Source organism: Netta rufina, assembly GCF_964035555.1.
Source record: "Netta rufina genome assembly, chromosome: 5".
Lineage (NCBI taxonomy): Eukaryota > Metazoa > Chordata > Aves > Anseriformes > Anatidae > Netta > Netta rufina.
In genome coordinates this window covers 10,721,524-10,741,735 of record NC_140128.1, presented here as the reverse complement: position 1 = coordinate 10,741,735, position 20,212 = coordinate 10,721,524, and the positions used below count along the sequence as shown (strand labels likewise).

Genomic DNA, 20,212 nt, shown 5'->3' with positions numbered 1-20,212 from the left:
TATTAGCATCATTCTTGCAGGACTTTAGAATGGAAACTTGAAAATTCTTGGGTTTGCCTTTCATTCTTAACTGGGTGACTAATTCTTTGTTCTATAGTACTTAAGAAATACCAAATTTGGCAATACAATTGGTTAGATTGCTTGTTTCCTGGCCAATGGAAATAAAGTTCTTAGTGTAAAATCATAGAATCACAGAGTATCCTGAGTTGGAAAGGACCTACAAGGATCATCAAGTTCAATTCCTGGGTCTGCACAGGACCAGCCAAAAAATTAGGCCAGACATCTGAGAGTGTTGTCCAAATGCTTCTCGAACTCTTGGTCTACCTCGGTCACAGAGGTCATCATCAGTGTTGAAGACAAAGGCAAAGAAGGCATTAAACATCTCTCCTTTGTCTATGTCCCTGTTTGTGAGGTGATTATCCTCATCAAGTAATGGACCAATGTTTATTCTGGTCTTCCTTTTGCTGTTAACATATTTAGAAACTAAAACAAAAGCACTTTTATTGTCTACCACAGTACTGGCCAGTATAAATAGTTAAAATAAGAGAGTTTTGCTTAGAAGTACTGCTTTCAGTACTATTGTTACCATTACAGAAATCCTATTAAACCAAAAATGCTTAGACCAAAACAGAGGATGTATTAAGGTGAGTTCAATTGTTATTTTTTACTTAGGTTGTAACCTTCTTGGTATAGGTGTAATTGTATGTGGTGTAATTGCCTAAAGTAACTAGGAAAATAAAACTAATATTCACATTTTAAAGAAAATGTACAGCACTGAAGAGGTTTTCAGGGTAGGGCATAGCTGCATTACCTGAATGTTCCGTAGGCTTCCAACCCTAGATGCTGTCCCACTGGGGGAACCTGGTGTGCTGACTCTAAGGAACAGTACGGAGCGCAGAGTGGAGTGGAGACACCACGGCTAGGCTCTGTACCAGGTGGGGACTCGACTATTCTTGTACACACTGAGACCGATAAGCTGCACTTTTTGCTATCCTGAGCCAACGACCTGTCATGTTTTGACAAATGCTGTACCCTAGTGTACTTTTGCTAATTATAATATCATTATAATACCAAAACACACCTCCATCCCAAAAGCTACCCACCTCCAAGGTGTGACCACCCTTCACTGAGCATGCTCTCTGAATTTCTTGGAGCCGATTACCTTAAACGGAGACGGGAGAACTTTTTACCAATCGTAACTGAGATATGCTTGACTAGAGTCACTCAAGCCCCACCTAAAATATAGAAAATAATATAAATTGTCCTAAGAGAGAGTGGACGTTAGGGAAGATACCACCGTTAGGGGAGATACCATCACAAAGGGATACACCATCCCGAGGACCTCCTGACTGCTGGGATCAGTCGAGGGGCTGAGCCTCTCTTCCCCTCCCATTGGGATGCCTTTGGGTGAGATTTGAACACTTGATTATTCTGTGCATCTCTGTGGAAACTTATAAATCTCTATAGAGTCTTTATGCCTTTTAAAATGTTAATTTTCGGGCTGTGCACCTGTGTATTTAATGCATGCTAGCTTGCATTTGCAGACAGCAAATTATCGCCAGCAATCCAAAGAACCCGTGTACCTGTTGCTGTAAAAAATTGCACTTGATTGCATTGCTCCTAGCCGTGATAGTTCTCACTGAACATGAGTTTAATAAGTAAGGGCGGTTATACATTATTGGCGAATCTGTGATTGTGATAGTTCAGTTTCTTGAATCCGACTGGACCCGTAATAGTTAATCGGCTACCTTGGATCCGACTGGACCCGTAACAGTTAATCGGCTACACCCCTTAACGCAACATTGTAGCACTTTGATATAGTGAAGCTATAGCCGGTATCTTGATTTGTCTTGGACGTACCTGGATTAAAGCCACAGAATTGCTTCCATATAGTAGTTTGACCTATATATATGCTTCCATATAGTAGTTTGCACGAGCTAGCATTAGATATTGTTGAACCAAGCCCAGGAATGTGTTAATCGTGCTATTTCCTCTTGATAGTGTCTTTCACACGCACGATTGTATGAAGATCTTCCATATATTCTCCATTTTATACCAATAATCAGAGGTATGATTATAGGTCCTGGCTAGGTAATGAAAACTTAGAAATCTGATGTGCTGTTACGATGGCCACTGGTAGTTAAACACAGTGATACATTTCAAATAATCTCAGCAATTTTAATGTGGAACACAGGAATAGAGGAAGTTTTAGCTTCTCTATTGGGATTACGTAGATTTGGGAAAGAGAAGAGACAAGGTTGCATTATGTGAGAAACTAGACGTAAGAGAAAGGTTCATTATTCAAAGACACTAAGTATGAAGAAACGTCCTGTAGGAGAAAGAGAAATAAAAGCTATACATTCATAGAGGAAAAGTACTGTAAACCACAGGGCAGAAGATAAACCACATCTACACGCATTTAAAGGAGCCTGGAAAAGGAAGTCAGATTTCATGGACTTAAATGTAAAGCTGGTGCTAATTCAGTATCTGGATCACTATATATTCAAGCAGGAGGAAGCAAACATTAAGGTGAAAGTATACACAGCCTTTCATCTCTAATGACACTAATATTTATTTCCATATGTGCTTCTCTGAAAATTCTGCAGAAAGCCATGTGGTCTAATTGATAATGACATTGCTCCTGAAATTGTTGTTTTTCTATGCTTTCTGAGCAAAATGAGCCATTCTAATTACAGTTTTGAGAAAGAAAAACACCCTTGGACTGTGATACAAGGGCTTTTGGTTGTGGACACGGAATGCCTTGAGTTCATCTCCTTTCTGTTATACCATCTCAGTCGTGTTTTACAGCCCCTCACCAGAAGTTGTAGTCTGTCTCCTTTGCTCCATAACAGTCTTCACATATGTACTCCTTGTTGTTTTTTTCCTAATGCTTGGAAACTGTAGCTTGGTTCATATCTGTATTTATTTGTTTATTGTCTTTGTCCAAACAGTAAAGTTATTTCTCCTTTTTGGTTAACATTCTCACTTTGAACTTAATTGAGAGGCTCCCTCTCTTTTTTCTCGAAGGATACACCTTAGGGATGGAAACAGTTATTTCTTTTTCTCCTCTTTACCCAAGTCCTAAAAGGGCTGTTATTCTTCTTGTTAGTAAAAGAGGAGGTTTCCATAGTATTTCTCCTCATCTTTGCCTTCATGGAGGACATTCTGTGCAGCTGTGCAGGGATGTGTGTGTATTAGAGAGTTTGTCCTCTATGCCTGTGCCTGCTTTTCTGCTCAGTTTTTGCTAGATGCTGGTGAATTAACCAGCTGTCATTCTGTTTACCCGTTCACCAAAAGCTCATTGAAAGTATAGGTCCTCCTGTATAAACAGAGCACAGAATTTAAAGCAGTAATACTGGCTCAACTCTTTTTTTTTTTTTTTTCCTTTTTCTTTTCCTTCTCATTCAGTGTGAGATCTTTGTAGACTAAGGATTTTTTGACAGCTGTTAAGCTAGCAATACCAGCTGTACAAAACCACACACAGATAAGATGCAGTTTAGGGGCGCAAAGGATAAAAACGATAGGGACATGTGAACAAAGCACAGATTTGTGGAGGTGTACATTAATCCAGGAACTTGCTAAGGTATGAAGTATGATTTGTGAAAAACTTTTTGTCCAGGATTCGAGGGCAGTGTAGTCATTTGCAACTTCCAGGCCTATGAGGGGACCTTGACCTGTCAGTTCCACCTAGATCTCTCATCTGGTCTTGGCAGATAAAAATTGCTATTTCCTATTACATCTTGGTAAAGTCATGTTGATTTTCATTGATGTAGGGTTTGTACTATCAATTATTTTTTTCAATAAGAAAAATCAGAAACCTGTGTTAAGAAAACAACTCTCAAAGATACTTCAAAGTGTGGTCTTCACAGTCATGTGAATTCTGTGGACCACTTTACTTTTGATAGTCATTGCCTTTCTGGCTTTTAGATGTCTCTGGCAATGGTAGTATGTTTTCATAAAGCAGATAGTGTCCTGTCTGGCTGTACTATATGGGTGACTTCTTGTTTTTGGTTACAATGCGAGTAGGTTATATTGCAGTTAATTAAAAGAATAACAGTAGGAAAAATTTGTGGGGGGAAGAGAGTATTGGAAACTGCTGGAAATAAGAATTCTTTTGCTCTGCTTTTAGATATTGCCGATCTAGTCACAGCTTGTTTAGTTGTGCTCTTTCTTTAATTTTTTATAGTTTATTTACAACTAATGCAAAATCACAAAAGGAATCAAGCTAGAATTTTGCTTTTTAATAGAGATGGTGTAAATACATTTCATATATAGAGAGAAATCTCCACTCTTACAGTGAAAGCTCACATTTTTTTCATAACGTTTTCCTCTAGGGGGGGAAAAGAAAACCATGAAGTTTTCATCAGCTGAACTCTGACTGTTTTGCCTTTAAATAAAACTTAATCTAGTTTCAAAAATTGAGATAGCTAGCTTTGGAAACAGACCCCAGCAGTTGAAACCAGTGATGCAGATTCACCTCTCCTTTTTTTTTTTTTTCCCCTCTTCCTTCAGTGGGAGATTTTTCTAGACTGTTTGCCACCTCAGCAGTGTGCATATGTGTATATGTGCACATGCATATGTATACACGTGCTCTTTAACATATCCACGAATTGGGATTTATCATCTTTTTTTTTTTTTTTTTTTTTTTTTTCAGTGCTGCAGGTTGATTCAAAGATCATTGAACTTAGAGTATCTTCCTCTCAAATTTCACAAGGATTAGTTCAACCTGCTGCATGCTTCGGACACTGTCCTTTGTTTCAGAGAATTTCACTGTGTTTTGATATTGCTGCTTACAGGTGGTTAGTCAGTGCTTATAGGTGAAAGCCTGCCTTGCTTGCTAATGCTAGAATTAGGCCTTATTGCTGGTAAAGTGCTCTGAAATGTACATAATGATACCAGTAATAAAATAATAGAGTATCGTGACTAACACTGTAATGCTGACTCTGTTCCAGACCTCCACTCTCAGAGGTCAGGATGCTGCATAATACAAATTAAAATTCTGCTTCTGGGAGAGTCCCAGAAAGCTTGTTTGCATTAAGGCTCTTTTCCATTATTAGACATTGGATTCTTATCCAAACAAGACATGCTTAGAGTTAGCTTTCATGGACAAGGAGGGTTGGGTTTGCATCTCTCTGGTCATCTTTCATTCTTTGTACTTTGCCCACTTATCCCGGTGGGACTTGACGGAGTCTGAGTGAATGAATTTTTCAGCAGGTGATACTGTTAAAGGAAATAGGAAGAAAGACTTCATTGATTCCTTATGATGATAGAGGATGTGGTCATTCAGAGTTATTAGAAAGGAAAGACTAAGGGCATGTGTTCCAATATCATGTTACTTAACTGCATCTAAGCTTGGACTGTGTTATCAAAGGGGAAAGCGTTAAATCACTAGTTCAATTTCATAGCCAAAAGCAAAGCAATTAAAATAAAATTTAGTACTAAGCATTGAGGCAGGAATTAAGGTTGCAGGTGAAGAATATTTTTTATGATCATCTGTTGGATATATTTCTTTCTTTTACTGCTCCTCTTGTTTAGCTCACCTCAGGTTGTGCCTAAGGAACGCAGTATTGTTGCAATCTCCAAAGCAGAAATGCCTCTTTCAGTAACTTGTGCTGTAAATCACATCTGATTATCATATATGCTAGGATGAGAAATACATCTTGTATTTTTCAGTTATGTCAATTAAGGTTATGTTTATATGGAAAAATTATTTATAATACCTGAAATTAAGGGTTTTTATTCTGCTGCTGTCTTCTATGTATTTATTTTTACATTACAAATTAAATTTAAAAAAGCACAAACAACAAGACTAGATTGTATAGTAAGGACATAGAACAAAGAAAGGTGTTTAGCATGGCTTAGAGGTATGCTTGGAAGAGAACTGTTCTGCAGTGATCTACAATTTTCTTACCTGAATAAGACGTTTGGCTCTAATTCTCTGTGGAACCTGGTTAAGGCAGAATAGCCTCTACCCATGAAAATAACAACACTAAATCCTCTGTTATGTTAAACCGTCTGGTTTAGCTTCTGCAATGTTCCATCTGAATATGGGAGGACACTTCTTTACTGTGGGGGTCACAGAGCACTGGAACAGGTTACCCAGAGAGATTGTGGAGACTCCTCCCCGGGAATTATTCAAAACCTGCTTGGGTGCCATCCTGCGCAGTGTGCTCTAGATGATCCTGCTTGGCCAGGGGGGTTGGACCAAGATGATCTTGAGATCTTCCCTTCCAACCCCAACCGTTCTGTGATTCTCTTGAAGTGGTGTGGTTGCCAATTTAACAATGGTGATGAGTATGCCAGTTTAAGTCAATATTTCCACAAGTATTTTTCAGCAGAGTTGGAGATAGGAGAAAAAAAAAAAAGATAGAAAGATATGAGTAAATATGTGGTTGAAAAGACATAAAGAGAGAACATTTAGAAAGATGCAAATACTGCTTGAAGGCCATAAATAGAGAAGATAGGGCACTGTGTGTGCTTACCAACATGGGAGAGTACTTCTTCATTACCTGTGTACTGCTTTGCACTGCACAAATGATCACAGAGTGAGCAAATTACTCTAGTGTGAAAATAGCAGATTATTAATTTTGTGTGACTTTTTGCTGAGAACATATCACAGGTCTCATTTATTTTAACAGTGTATATTAAAAGTCATTATAGAATGCAAGAGCAGTAGTTCTCTAGGGACTGTAGATATTTTTAGGCATGGCAAAGATCAAAAAAAAAACACAACAAAAAACCAACAAAAAACAGGTTTCACCAGCATTTAATTTTTCAGAGAGATGTAGTGTCCTTCAAAATGCCACAGTAAAAGGTTGCCGTGGGCACAGGGATTCTAGATCAATTATATGGGCAGCTTTCTACAATTTATCATTTGAAGATAGCATCTGTGTGGATTTGAAAGAGTAAGCCAGTCAATATCCCAGGACATAGATAGGACGAGACAAACTGGGTAAGAGTATTAGGGATAAAAATAGAGCAGTGAAGCAAAAATTGTGGACAATGGTATAAGACAAGTGCTGATGGAGTCAGGTATTTAATGTAATTGCTCTCAGTATAGCGGCATGAGGAAAGAATTGTTCATTTTGATACAGTAATCCATTGTTAACCCTTAGCCATTAGTACTATCTGATAGAAGGGACTCAAAAGGTAAGGTATTAGCTGAATGAAAATGGATAGAATTATTTCAATGTATCATATTGCTTGGCTGATGTAGGTGAAAGGAAGAAAAGCAATGCTCCCCTCGCTTCTTGCCTGCTGTGCCCTCCCCTCCCTCTGCCCCAATGTAGGTATGAACTGGTATTGCGAAGGATGTTTGGAAAGATTTTAAAAATAACAATAAATAAGGAGGTGAATCTATTACAGAAATCTGACAGTGCTTTTCCAACAGCAGTATTTATTTTATCAGTGAGTACTGAGATCCGAAAAGAGTTTCTTTCATAAGTGAAATCAAAGCCAAAGCAAACAGGGCTTTGGGACTACATCTATATAATCAGTAAACCAGAGGCAATCTTTCTAAGGAACAGAGCTATTTCTGTAAGAATGAGGTGATTATATTGCTTTGTTTTCTAATGGGCTCTAATATATTTGGGAACAGTAGTAGCGTAACCTTTTATGTGACATAAACTTATGTAACGGTAACTCTTACAGTCAAGCATGCAGTAGTTAGATTTAGAATAAAATCTCATGCATTAAGAGCCTTTGAAGAAGAAAAATGGGTATAAGATCGGTACTAAATACTATGGGAGAATAGTCCAGTTAGATTTATTATGTATAACTTCCTTCTCTCTGTCCCTGTGGTAATACGTTGAGGTTTCTGTCACGATTTCTAGCCAGGGAAAGCAATTAACTCTCTCCGTGTCATGAACAAGCCAGCTGTATTGTACCGATGAATACCAGTTGTGTAAGTGAATAGACTTTACAGATGATTCACATGTTTGTTAGCTACAGGTTCGTTGAAGGAGCATGATGCAGATTGCATCTATGTCGTCGTACTCAGGGTTTTAGCAAGGCGGTAACGGAGAGCAGTGTCAGACTGCTGATGCCAAACTGGAAAGCTTGCAGTTGTCTATGGCTGTGCCATGCTGATGGACTGTGACAGTACAGCTATAATTTACAGTTTGTCTTATGAAATCATCTTTGATGGCAAGAATTTCCCACGTGGGCCTTGTGATGAGCCTCGTTTTTTTTCACCACCTTCTCCTCAGCATTTAGGAGATTCCCAAAACACCTCAAGCTTTAAGGAAAGCTATGTAGAATTCCTAGGGAGGAATATCATCATTTTCTCATCTTCTGTTGCCTGCAGCAGGATGGGAAGAACCAGTACTGTTACATTTCTGATGAACTGCCAAGCATGACTGTGTTGAAGTTAAGCAATCTTTTCTTTATTGGGATACATGTTACCATAACCATGCAGCCGTTTATGCCACTGAAAAGGATGAAGCTTGGGTATCCCAATATCTTATCACATTTAGGAATTTTTATTTATTCCTAAATTAGCATTTGGAGCGAAGCTTAACTAAACTTCTGATCTGAAAGAAGGGCAGCATGTACAAATGTGATTATTTCCTAACCACATAGTTGTGGGTAATGAATGAATGAATTTATAATGTGAACTAGTGAACATACTACTTCTAAAAAGGACAGTAAGCAGTTTTTCAGCTGTCTTTAAGGCAAGGCTAATAGGAAAGAGCAAGCTGACACCATCATGGGACTTAGAGCCACACAGGCTTACACCAAATTTCATATTTTTATAAGAGAATAGTTCAAAATGCATCACATCGTATTTGAATTGTATCCCTTTTTGAGCTTATCTTTCATCGTTCTCTGAATTTAACCCTTACTTGTTGCAGTGTCCTTGGTAATATTGTCAAGAAGATTACTCTGACTACAAGCAAAGATATAGTGTTTCACTATGTAGTCGTGTTCTTGAGTGATACAGCAGTAGTTTGGTATCCCCTGAAATCCCTTGTGTACTCTTATCTCAGAGTAGACAACTTCTCTTGTTGTCAGTTTGCTCCTGCAAAGTTCTGAGAGCCAGCTACTCCTGTGGGGCCAGCACCGGCTTCTACACGATCAACTCCATTTTAGTTGAAGTGGTCTCATTACAATCAGAAGCAGTGACATCTCACTTACTACTCTTCAGAGTGCTTTATACAGCTTCAGAGGGCATGAAAGTGTTCTTTGCTTTTTTTTTTCTGGTAGACACCAGGTCATTTCCTAAAATGCAGATTTTTTTTTTTTTTTTTTCTTGAAGTAGCTGCTGGTATGCCTGAGGTTGTTAAAATACCTTTGGGTGATAAAGAACTTCTCTGTGTGTTGTAATGCCCATGAGAGGACACCATGAATGTTACTCAGAATCTATGAATGGCACAGTAGTGCTCAAAGACATTGGTCTGCTCTGGATCAGCAGCTGGGGAGCAGGGATGGTGACACTCAGGTAAAAGCTATGAATCCTCCTGGCCTAATGGACTGTGAAACTGAGAAGAAGCTTGCTTGCTACATAGCCTGTCACAATCCAGTTAATTAAAGAGCTGACTGAGCAATGTATTAAAAAAGAAAAGTCTCTACACATACACAGGCATGCTACTTAGTAACCTCATTGTGCTTCTGTGTGTTCTAAATACAAGTATCAATATATTTTCAGAGAATAATTAGAAAAAAAAAAAAAAAAAGGCTGAATAATCCAGGGTAAGGCAATCTGGATTCCAGTAAATTCTAAACATCGTAGTGTCTGCTGTTATACAAGATGAATCTTGACTTGTTTTTGCTGCTTGCTTTGGCATGTTTGAGCGAATGACGAAGATGCTGCTGTTAGCCAAAACCTGTTCCCCCAAATGTTCCATTCTGCTTTTTGTGATTATTTTTTTTGATGTGTTCTCTAAACTACATTATCATATGTGAAATCTGACTGAATATTTAAAAAAATAATTTATTTGCAACTGTCAGAGATGCCTTATGAATAAATTATCAACTGTCCCTAAGAACTATAGCTGCACACATTAAAAGAAAAAAAACATAAGACAATGAACATTTTCTGTTAATATATTTATCAAATGAATGAAGTCATTCACTTAGGGTTAAGAAAACAACTCCTTTCTGTTACAAGTAATGCATTGTTTTTGTTTTCTTCACTGTTAACATGTCAGTGGCAGCTTTCTAACTGATTTAAATGATCTCTTGCAGAAACTTCGGTTTAATAGACAGCTTTTATCCTAGGAGACGTCAAGGCTCTTGAGGGCCATACCCCCAAACCAACCACACAGACATTTAATAATACACCGTAAATTGCCAACCTAATGATGGAAAATACAAGGGAGGAGTGGAACCACAAGTTTTCAGTTTGCCTGACAGGAGCCAATTCAGTAGAATTGTAAAAGAAAAAATCTTCTAACTAGAGGGACACTAGATAGTCTGGACAGCAAGCACTAAAGAGTCTTGTACTGACTTTGATCATATGATTGTGGTATTTTGAGGAATGATGAGAAAAAATACTGTAGCTGAAATACCTTGGCTCCAAAGATTTGGTCACATTAGTGAGGACTCAGGTTATGAGAAGCTCTATTTTTTATTTTCATTTTTAAGGCAAAAAAAAGTATAACATAAAGCAATGAGAATAATCATTTGTATATTGGTGAAAGCATTATCAGGGATGGTAAAAAGGAGCTCATCTTGTGCCTAAGCAATATTTTAATGTCTAGGGCTTAATTTCACTAGAGGGGATTTTAGAAAGCAACCACTTTATGACTGCTGTGTGGATGCTTTTCTAATGGAGCTGGAAAAGATGTACCAAAAGAGTGCTCATATTGTGATCTTGGTGAATTCTAGTCACTTGCTAGAGTATGCATGGTAGAAGATTTAAGCCTAAAAGTGATAAAATAAACAGCTGGGGCTTTGGGGTGGAGACAGGAGGTGACTTTACTTGAATATCCTATTGTCCTTTTCAGGAATGTTACATTAGTTCAGACGTGGCCTGCTCTGCTCTGGAAAGTATGACTATTCAAGTGTGATTTGCATGTGAATATGTTTTTTAATGCTTATTTTTGTGTTTAACCTGATAGTTATACAGTTGTAATCCCTAGAGGGGCAGTTAAATTGATAGAAAGCAGATATGGAATACTGATACTTGTCTTGATCGTAAAATAGGTATATCAGTGTAAAGCACTTTTATGCTGCCCAGAGGAAGAGGGTACATCGTTTTAATGAAGCTCTCAAAGCGATAGTACTTTCTGATGTTATATTTATAGTTATTATATTGCTTATGGATTCCCAGGTGATGCTACGCCAACCCTAATTTACGGAGGCATTTTCAGCTAGCTACTTACTTTTGATGCTAGGGTAACATTTCTCAGCCTTGATGAAATGGAGATTTTCCTTTGACTTATCTGCTTTTGTTAGGAGTTTTTTCCCTGTCTGTAACTGGACAGCAAGTTCATCCCTCTAAGCCAGGAATGGTGAGGGTTGTCTGTTTGCAGCGCTGCCCTGCCTTGGAGGAGATGAATCGCTACCCAGGAGTCCAGGTTGGTAAATGGGTGTAAGGCTAGCTTAAACATTGGCAGCTAACAACTAGTTTTTTTCTTACTCTTCTGACTGAGGGAACCTGAGCTGCTGCCAGCTCACAGGGAGCTGCTGACTGCTGCTCTGTCTTGCTTTATGGTTCCCTGAAATCTCTTCGCGGAGGGTTGCATTGCACAGTTTGCAAAAACAATCCTGTGCTAAAGGTTAAAAACAAACCAAAAACCAACAGCAAATGGGTATTGGTTATGTGAGATATATGCAAAAGACAATAGGAGCAGAGGGGAAAAAAAGAGAAGCAGAGCTGAAGTCCAGTGAGTCTGGCAGCGGAAAGGAGATGAAAATGGGAGAGAACAGAATCAGGGAGAATTCAGAGAGCAAAAAATACATACAATGAACAAGGAACTCCTAAGTCAGTAGAGTGAAAACAGCATGTGTTTGTTTTTGCATAAGCATAGGGTGACTGAAATTTTAGGACCTCTCTTCTGCTCCGCTGCTGTTGTGCTCTGCTATTTTGAAAACTCTGTTTTATTTGATTCCATCAGCTTGTGAATATGCTGTAAGATTTAAAATCTAAAGAACAACAGAGGTTGGTTTCACATATTGAAAAATGTAGATTGTTTAGAGTAGAGTTAAATACAGCTGAAATCATGGTTTAGTAATAACTTGTATAAAAGGGGGGCTGGCTGGGGAGACACGCCCCGGCCCCCGTCAATAATAATGTTTTCTGTTAAGGAATCAAGAATTAGATGTCAGAGCTTTCTGAAAAGCTGTCCTTTTATTCTCAACTTTCCTTTTCTGTCTATTCTTCACTACAGAGTGCTTGAAAATTGGAATTAAAGTTGGGAAAATTTGCTTTCCAGCCAGAAAGCAAGTAAATGCAAGACAGTTGCAACTTGAGTAATTGATTCTGATACTTAATAGATTTCCAAATAAATCATCTGATAATGCTCTGGAACACTGCATAGTTGGTTTCATTTTGTTTTGATTTGAATATTATTGTCTTCCATTATTTAAACTGTGAAGCCCCAAACAATGGTTGATGATACCGCTAATGTCCAAATGGATTATTATAAAAAGCACACAAACAGTCATTTGCAACAGCAGATGCAGAGCGCATTGTTTCCAAGATTGCTCATTTGTGGTTACAGGACTGACAGTTTAAAAAGGAGTAGGTCTCTTTCCCCTTTTGGGTGAACGGAAACTCCCATTACTATTAACAGGATCTATGCCCTATTTACAGCAGAGATTAATTGGGCTTGATGTGACTTTTATTGGAGGGGACAAATGGAGACAAGAACCTCTAGTTGTGATTTGGTTTCTATTTGTAATCTATGTTTAAATATTTGGCAATAGGATTCCAAGTGGGACATGAAGAGGGTCAAGTGGTTTGTAAAGTTTATGAAGTATGTGTGTAGACGAGAAACTCTTTCACTGGCTGTGGGTTGGCAGGCTTGGTCATTTTCCCTGTGTGAAAGCTTTTTCTTTTCTTGTTTTTATTTTATTTATTTATTTTTAAATGCTCAGAAATTACCTTTACATCCGAAGTGTTCATTTTTCCTGTTTATTATCTCCGTGATGCAGCAAAATTTTAACTTATTCTTTTCTTTCCTTCCTCTGTGCAGAGTGTACATGCACCAAATGTCTTTTTTATTTCATTTTGCAGTTTAATAAGCCAAATAGTTTAATCAGAAGTGTTTACTTTGGTTTAGTTATATTTCTTATAGAAATAAAATTCATTTTCCTTTGAACAGCCATTTTTTTTTGCCCCAAATTGTGATTTGTATGTCAGACAGAGGCAGTACCATCGTGTGTCAAGGCATAACACAACTTGTATTGTATTTCTGTCTTGTTTTGGTTGGTATGAGATGACAACTGCTTCTGGTGAAGCAAAAAAAATTATATCAGGTGCTAAGCAGGTAGCTCCACTGAGGTAAGGTTCTTGTGCTTTGTACTCAGAGTGCACTCAGAGCATTGCTGGGTGTGCTGACACTGATGATAGAACATAACATGCGTATGTTTCCTTTTAAGTTCATGAACACTATTTAGAACTGTAAGGAGTAATGGTGATTCCTGATTAGCTGTAGGGTAGGTGAGTACTGCAGCAGAGAGAGCTCGGTGTAGGTAATAAACACTATTTTGGTAACTGTTAAGGAAACCCTTGAAGCCAGTAGAACAGCACTCACTGAACCAACCTACTCTGTAATGTAACAGTCCTTATGGAAAAGCTGAAGCCCAAATGCCTTTGTTGTTGCAAAGAAGCAGCTTATGTAGATGGAAGCTGTTGATATGTGAATGATCATTATGCTGTGTCAAGTCTCATTTTAAAGACCATAAGTATACCTTTTTAAAAGAAAAACAAACTACTTCACCAATCTGGAGAGAAACATTAATCATGTATTTTTATCACCTCAAAAGACCACTAGAAGATGAGCTCTAATATTTCAAATGTGACACGCAATCTATACTCATGAATCACAATTTGAGTTCCATTACAACTGAGCTGGTATATACCACTGTGTGCTTTATAGATTTTACTCTAACAATATTAAGTAAAAACCCAAAGCTTTTTGTGATGAATACCTAACCTTTTACAAGAATTTGTAAAATCGTGGCCTAAAATAACGACTTTAGCATTGCCCTTCAGGCTTTAACAACAAAGTACTACTGCTGGTTTTGACCTCTCAGTATTATTCTCCATAAAGGAAACACGTGTGTTAGTAGAAGGTTAATACTGCAAAGGTAAAAGAAAATGTGAAATACTGAAAGGATATGTGGAAAATGCACAGAGAAACACTGTGAAAAGAGTTAAATGAGCAAAGTTTGAAGAGAGGGGTCTTTTCTTCCTTCTGCTTCTTTTGTTAGGCCCAGTTCTTCTTGGACTCAAGGACTTCTGCTGTAACCCAGTGTTGGTTGTTCTCAGTTCCTCTATTTATAGTTAAGCCATCAATTCAAGTTCTTATTCTCCTTTTGAGAAATTCATATCGGTTGTGGATTTTCTTTTATACCTGGGAATTCTCATATTTGGTGTTACAGTTCAATTCCTCCACCTTTGAGAGTTTTAATCCTCTCGCTTCTCTTTGGGGGAAGAAAGAGGAGGATTATTGTCCGGTGAATTTGGGGAGGAAGCTGGGGATAGAAGGTAGAAGCACATCACGTTAATTTTCAAAAGAATTCATTGCTATTTAGATATTATAGATTTATTCTCAGACATCTTTTCGTTCCTCTCCCTTTAATGCCAGAAAATTATTAGATATGCAAGAATAAAACTCCTCAAAGCTATATTCCAAAAGCCTATTAAAAAGAGTCTGCAAGCAGAACAGTGTGAACACACATCAACACCTGAGTGTTTCCCAAGTGGCTATGGCACTCGGTGGTGTGATAACAAGACGTGTGGGAGGATTTTTCTTGGCTTTTATCTTCTGTATATTGATGCCTCTGACTTTTTAAAATTCATTTCATCAAGTGTCACAGCAACAGAAACAACAGAAATGCAGGAGCGAGGTAGTTCAAGGTGTTTGCAGTGGTATACAAAGTCTTGCCTCCAGGCCATCATTTCTAATTCAGCCCAAGTTGGTAGCAGTTGGAAATCACTCCCAACTGACAGCTGTTTGGTGGCCAGTGCGAAGTGATTTAGTTCATGGTTTCTACTGGACAGACGTCTGTGGTATATAGAAAGCATAAGCAGAGCTGGCATGGGTTTTGCTTTCAAGGCTGGAAAAACCTGGGTGTATTTCAACTGCAGCTACTGCTGTTCAGAGAAGTTAAATAGGTTACCTGCATTTAAGCAACTAAGCAATTGAACTAACTCAATATTTGGACAATTAAGGCCCCTCTTCAGAGATTAAATGCTGATGACGTTGTACTAACCCCAATCAGCACTGTGTGGTGAAGGCTAGGGGAGCCTGTAGCTTGGTGTCTGCATGCGGCTTTGCAGAGGGGTGTGTTAGGATACCACACTGTGGGGTGACCAGCTCATCTGAACCTCACCAACTAAGGAAGTTCTCCAGCTCTGTTATTAGTTACTAGCTTTCTTGAGTGTGAGCAATCAATAACAAGGAGAAGGAGATATGGGAAAAATGAGCCTGATTCTTTTTTCTTTTGTGTGAACATGTGTAATACTAGAATTAATCTTTTGAAAGCCATGAATTACTTTATGTAAAATCTGTGCTACTAAGCAGAAAATCTATCTTGCTGAGGAAAAAAAAAAAAAAAAAAAAAAAAGAGAATTCTTCAGTATAATATCTGGTTTTGTGGGGAAGGAAGGGAGAATATTTTACAGTTTACAGTATCACTTTGGGATATTTAGACAGGGTAGTAAATGATAGGCTTATTCTCCATTGTGAAAACAATAATTTTGAATTTTGGGTTTGCAATAGCAGGAGAGATTGCTCAAGCAAACAGATATGAGGCGAAATTACTGCCATTCCTAAGTCATCCTTATTTATTTATTTATTGTATTGTATTGGGATAATGTAAGGAAAGCTAAAAATGGTCTTAGGCATCTGGCTTGATCTTCTGCCTGTGTGGGACGTGGAAGCAGTGCAGAGTGCTGTTCAGTAATAGTGCTGTTCTGTTCCTGGAGCAGAAGTTTGTTTCACAGACAGCTGGAATACTCACTGATCAGCTCTTCATTTGAATGTGCCTTGTTGTCATGCCATATCTGTTCAGCACTACAACCAGTATTATGTTGTGCAGAGTTCCCACGCCTTAATAATTTTGGCTACGTATGAGTCAGAGTTAGGATTTTCAGTGTTGCTTATTTCTGATACTGATTTATGCGTTTGAAAACTGCATCATTTTTATTTTTAATTTATATATAAAAATGTTCATGTTACTTTTTCCAGAGTTTTAATTTAAGAAACAATATTTTTAAATTTTTTATTAAGAGCAAGGGAAGGAACCCCTTCATTACTGTGTTGCAGGACTTTTGACTATACTTTAAGAAATAATTTTCCACTAAATTTGCTTCGTTCTTTGTTCTTTAATGCTGGAGTTCAACCAGATCATGTTTGGAGTTGTAAATGAAATTTATCTTCTCTTACTCTAATGTTATGTCATATTATTTATTTAACTGAGCCTGACTGTGACTTTCCTTGGTTCTTCTTCCCTGCAGATATTGATGAGTGTGCTGCCAAGATGCATTACTGTCATGCCAACACTGTGTGTGTTAATTTGCCCGGATCCTATCGTTGTGACTGTGTCAAGGGATATGTCCGAGTAGATGATTTCTCATGTACAGGTGAGCTCTTATGTATATAGCAATAGTGTTATCATACTCCGTGTGCTTTGTGTATTCCTCACTTCCTAATAATTCCCCGGGCCATACCAGAAGCAATGTTCTTGTTGATCCACGGCTGGTGTAATTGACACAAGTGTGATAGATAAAAATGGTATGAGGTACATTTCTTCTGTGTGTGCCCCTTGGGATTAACTGGAGGGTGGCTCAGGAAGCTTTGTGATACCTGCACCTGAGTGCTGTTGTCGACCAGAACATTGTCCCTTCATGTCCTACCTCTGGATTCCATATGAGGTGGGCAGCTGGAGATCAGATCATGTCAGGTTCCTAGCACTGATGTGCCCATCACCTTTACTCCAAAGTTTCAGTCCTGCCTCTTCATGGGAGAATAACTCACCCAAACCATTGGACCTGCTTTATTATAGCAAGGACATGAAAAGGGCTCATGCATAGTGAGAAGAAATGATGTTTTATTACATATAAACTGGTCAATAGATTGAAACATCAGAAATTAGCTAAGAGGAAATTTTTTGTAGACAAAGCTGAGATAAATATATAAAAGCAAAAGTAAAAATGTATCATTACGTGGTGTGAAAATTGTTGCTCTTAATGCTGAGAATTAATGTCTCCAGGCCTGCTACACATTATTTAGAAAAGAGAAGTGGTATGCTAGCATTAGATAACTAATCCAATGATACTTTTTTTTTTTTTTTTTTTTTTAATACTTGTAAGCAAAATGAGCTCTAAAAATTCTTAGGGAAAGGCAGATAGGTCTCATTTCCATCTACAGGTTTTTAAGAAACCTTCCCTGGCAATCTTTAGTGAAAATGTGAGAAGTTATTGAAATGCCTTGGTCAACTATACTTAACTGTATAACATCTGTCAGTCACAATCTTCCAGAAAGGCTGATCTCAGCATTATTTTCATGGTGCACCTGTCTGGCAAGGAAGGAAAATATCAGACAAATTTATTGAAATGGAAATAAGCAAGCTTGACACAATACCAGGTTTAGAATTGTGTTAGGTGAGCTATTCTCTCAAGTGGAAGGATGGCACAGGAGTATTCAATATGAGAACGATTTCCAGCCCAGAATAATTACGTTGTAATGCTCTTCTTGTCCTTAGGGAAGGTCATAGTAAATGTTGACTTTCATGATGACAGTATGTCTTGGAGCCATGATGGTGTAGTTCATAAAAACTTCAGGAGGTTCTGCTCACCTCTCGAGGGAGGCTGATACTAAATAGTTGCCAGGAAACTGATTTTTAGTTGGCCCAGAGAGTCATTATTTCTGTATACGTTCTGTCTTTGGAGTTTTTCTTGATCTTTTACATGTCAGAAGAGTTTCAGAACTTAAACTTTGTTGTGTGTGACTGCTGTGTGAGGGAGCAGCCTTCAGTGATGGGGAAAGTGTTTTTGATAATTGCCACTTGCTTTTCATATATGCGCTACTAATTTTCTAACGTTCCTTTCCTTCTGGCAAGGCAGTGTCATTAAGCATGCAAATCTTTTAGAAAGCAGGTTATTTGTGATTTACAGCAAACCTGTGCATTAGTGAGATGAGTTGCTTTAAAGTAATTGGTGAACATTCTTTTAATGTGCATGCATGCAACCACAAAAAAAAAAAAAAAAAGGACTTGTATAAGAAAGAAATAATGGAAAGAGTGAGATAAATATTTCTTGCAGTTTTTATAATCTTACTAAAATGACTTCTTTTGACATCACAGTTACAAAGTACAGCGAGTATGTAATATAACTTAGAATCTTGGTTCATTGTCTGTTATATCCATGAATAATAGTATGTTACAAGAACAAATGTATTTCAAATAAGAGTGCAATAGAAGAAAAAAGCAGGTAGCAAATACTTAACTAGTTTCCTCTCATGCTGGCACCATTGTGTAGCAGACACGAGCAAACTGGATTCTAGCTATTACTCCATTTTTAATTTTTTATTCAAAAGAAATGAGAAATTATCTTTTTATTGAACTATGCATTTGGGGACAAATCTGAAAGCTGAGTGAATTAACATTCAGATTGCAGTTGAATATTGTTTATGTGGGATCAGGCTGTAATGGGCTCAAGATTAAGGTTAACAAGTTTCAAATGTAAATGTTTAAGGCATGTGTACTGCTTTGCATGCGTTTTACGCTATATTGACTCAAAAGCAGAGATATTTCAAGAGTAAGAGGTATCATTCTTTGGGAAGACTGACTCTAATTCATCGAGGTACAAAGAGTCCTCGACTTAAGGTGTGGGCTTTTGAGAATTCTGTATTTCTAGCCAGCCCTATGCCTGCTGGCCCCTTTGCTCTGGTGGCTTTCAGAAGTTGAGAAGCAGTGATTTGTGGAAGGCTTGAGTGAGAAACACTTCTTTTGAACTGAACAGCGTATTTCAATTTGATATTGGGGTTTTTATCTTTTCAAAAAGAAATGAAGTGAAAATTGAAACGCTAGGTCAACTTGCACTGAGCAAAATGAGATGTTTAATTTGCATATTGCTGAATTTTAAATACTCTGTTTCCTGTGTCCTTTTTCAAATTAAACACATTTGTACTGTTTCGCTGTTGATTAAACTTTTTTTTTCTTCTTCTTCCAAACATTTGTTGAATAATGTTTCTTGGTTCTGATCGTAAGAACTGTTGGGACAGTAACTTCCTGATGTTATCTGTAAAAAAGCTACTGTATTGGAAGCTATGCTGAGTCCTTAGCAAAAGCAGTCACACAGACAAAGTAGTAACAAAAATAATATTCTGAATGAAGTCTAAAATTATATTAAAATCTGAAATACGATTTAAAATGAGTAGTGGATATATTTGTGTATAATCAATTTTATGTATTGCATAAGCAAAAGGCCTGGTGTGCCGAGGTTTACCCCATGCTATTTTGTGATAGGTTAATCTGCCTAGCAATAGCTCGGACCAAGAAAAGTAGATTAAAGAAAGAAAGATTTATTTATGGTTTTGTGCTTTCCTATTCCTGGAGCTTGGAGTTGTGAATGTTGTTAATTAAGTTGTTCAGTGAAAGACTGTTTTATTAAGAGAAGTTATCTTTGAACAGGAAGCTTCTTTTGCTCTCTTCACATGACACTGACAGGTTGTTTATCTGTTCTCAGGTAAATCACAGTCTCACCCATTCTGAAAATGGCAGCAAGATTTGCTGCTCTGGATATTCTCGTTTACTGGAATCTACCGATTTAAAACATTTTATTGACTTGCACAGTTTTTTTTTTATTCTTGCTTGTTGAAAAATAAGTTCTCTTGGATTGCTTTTTTCTAACATAGCATTATGGGTGTTTGCTTCAAATGCTTTTTGAAAACATTATAAATTTCATATTAAAAATCCCTTACTCTTTATTTCCAGTGAGCTGCAGCTGTTCTCTGGTATGATTTTGCAAGTGTGTGTGGAGGTCTGTTCTTCTTCAGCTAGAAACAATATATTGTTTTTATGCCTCACTGCCATTGAA

The 20,212-nt window shown here is 37.7% G+C and overlaps 1 protein-coding gene across 1 annotated transcript in view; it reads left to right on the top strand.

Moving 5' to 3' along the window:
- NELL1 (neural EGFL like 1) overlaps positions 1-20,212 on the top strand; it is a gene marked incomplete at both ends in the record, with an annotated part of 286,983 nt that overhangs the window by 129,552 nt on the left and 137,219 nt on the right. The window contains one exon of the mRNA XM_084287507.1: positions 16,631-16,756. Within this exon, the coding sequence (XP_084143633.1) occupies positions 16,631-16,756 (126 nt within the window). The remainder of the gene's footprint in view (positions 1-16,630; positions 16,757-20,212) is intronic.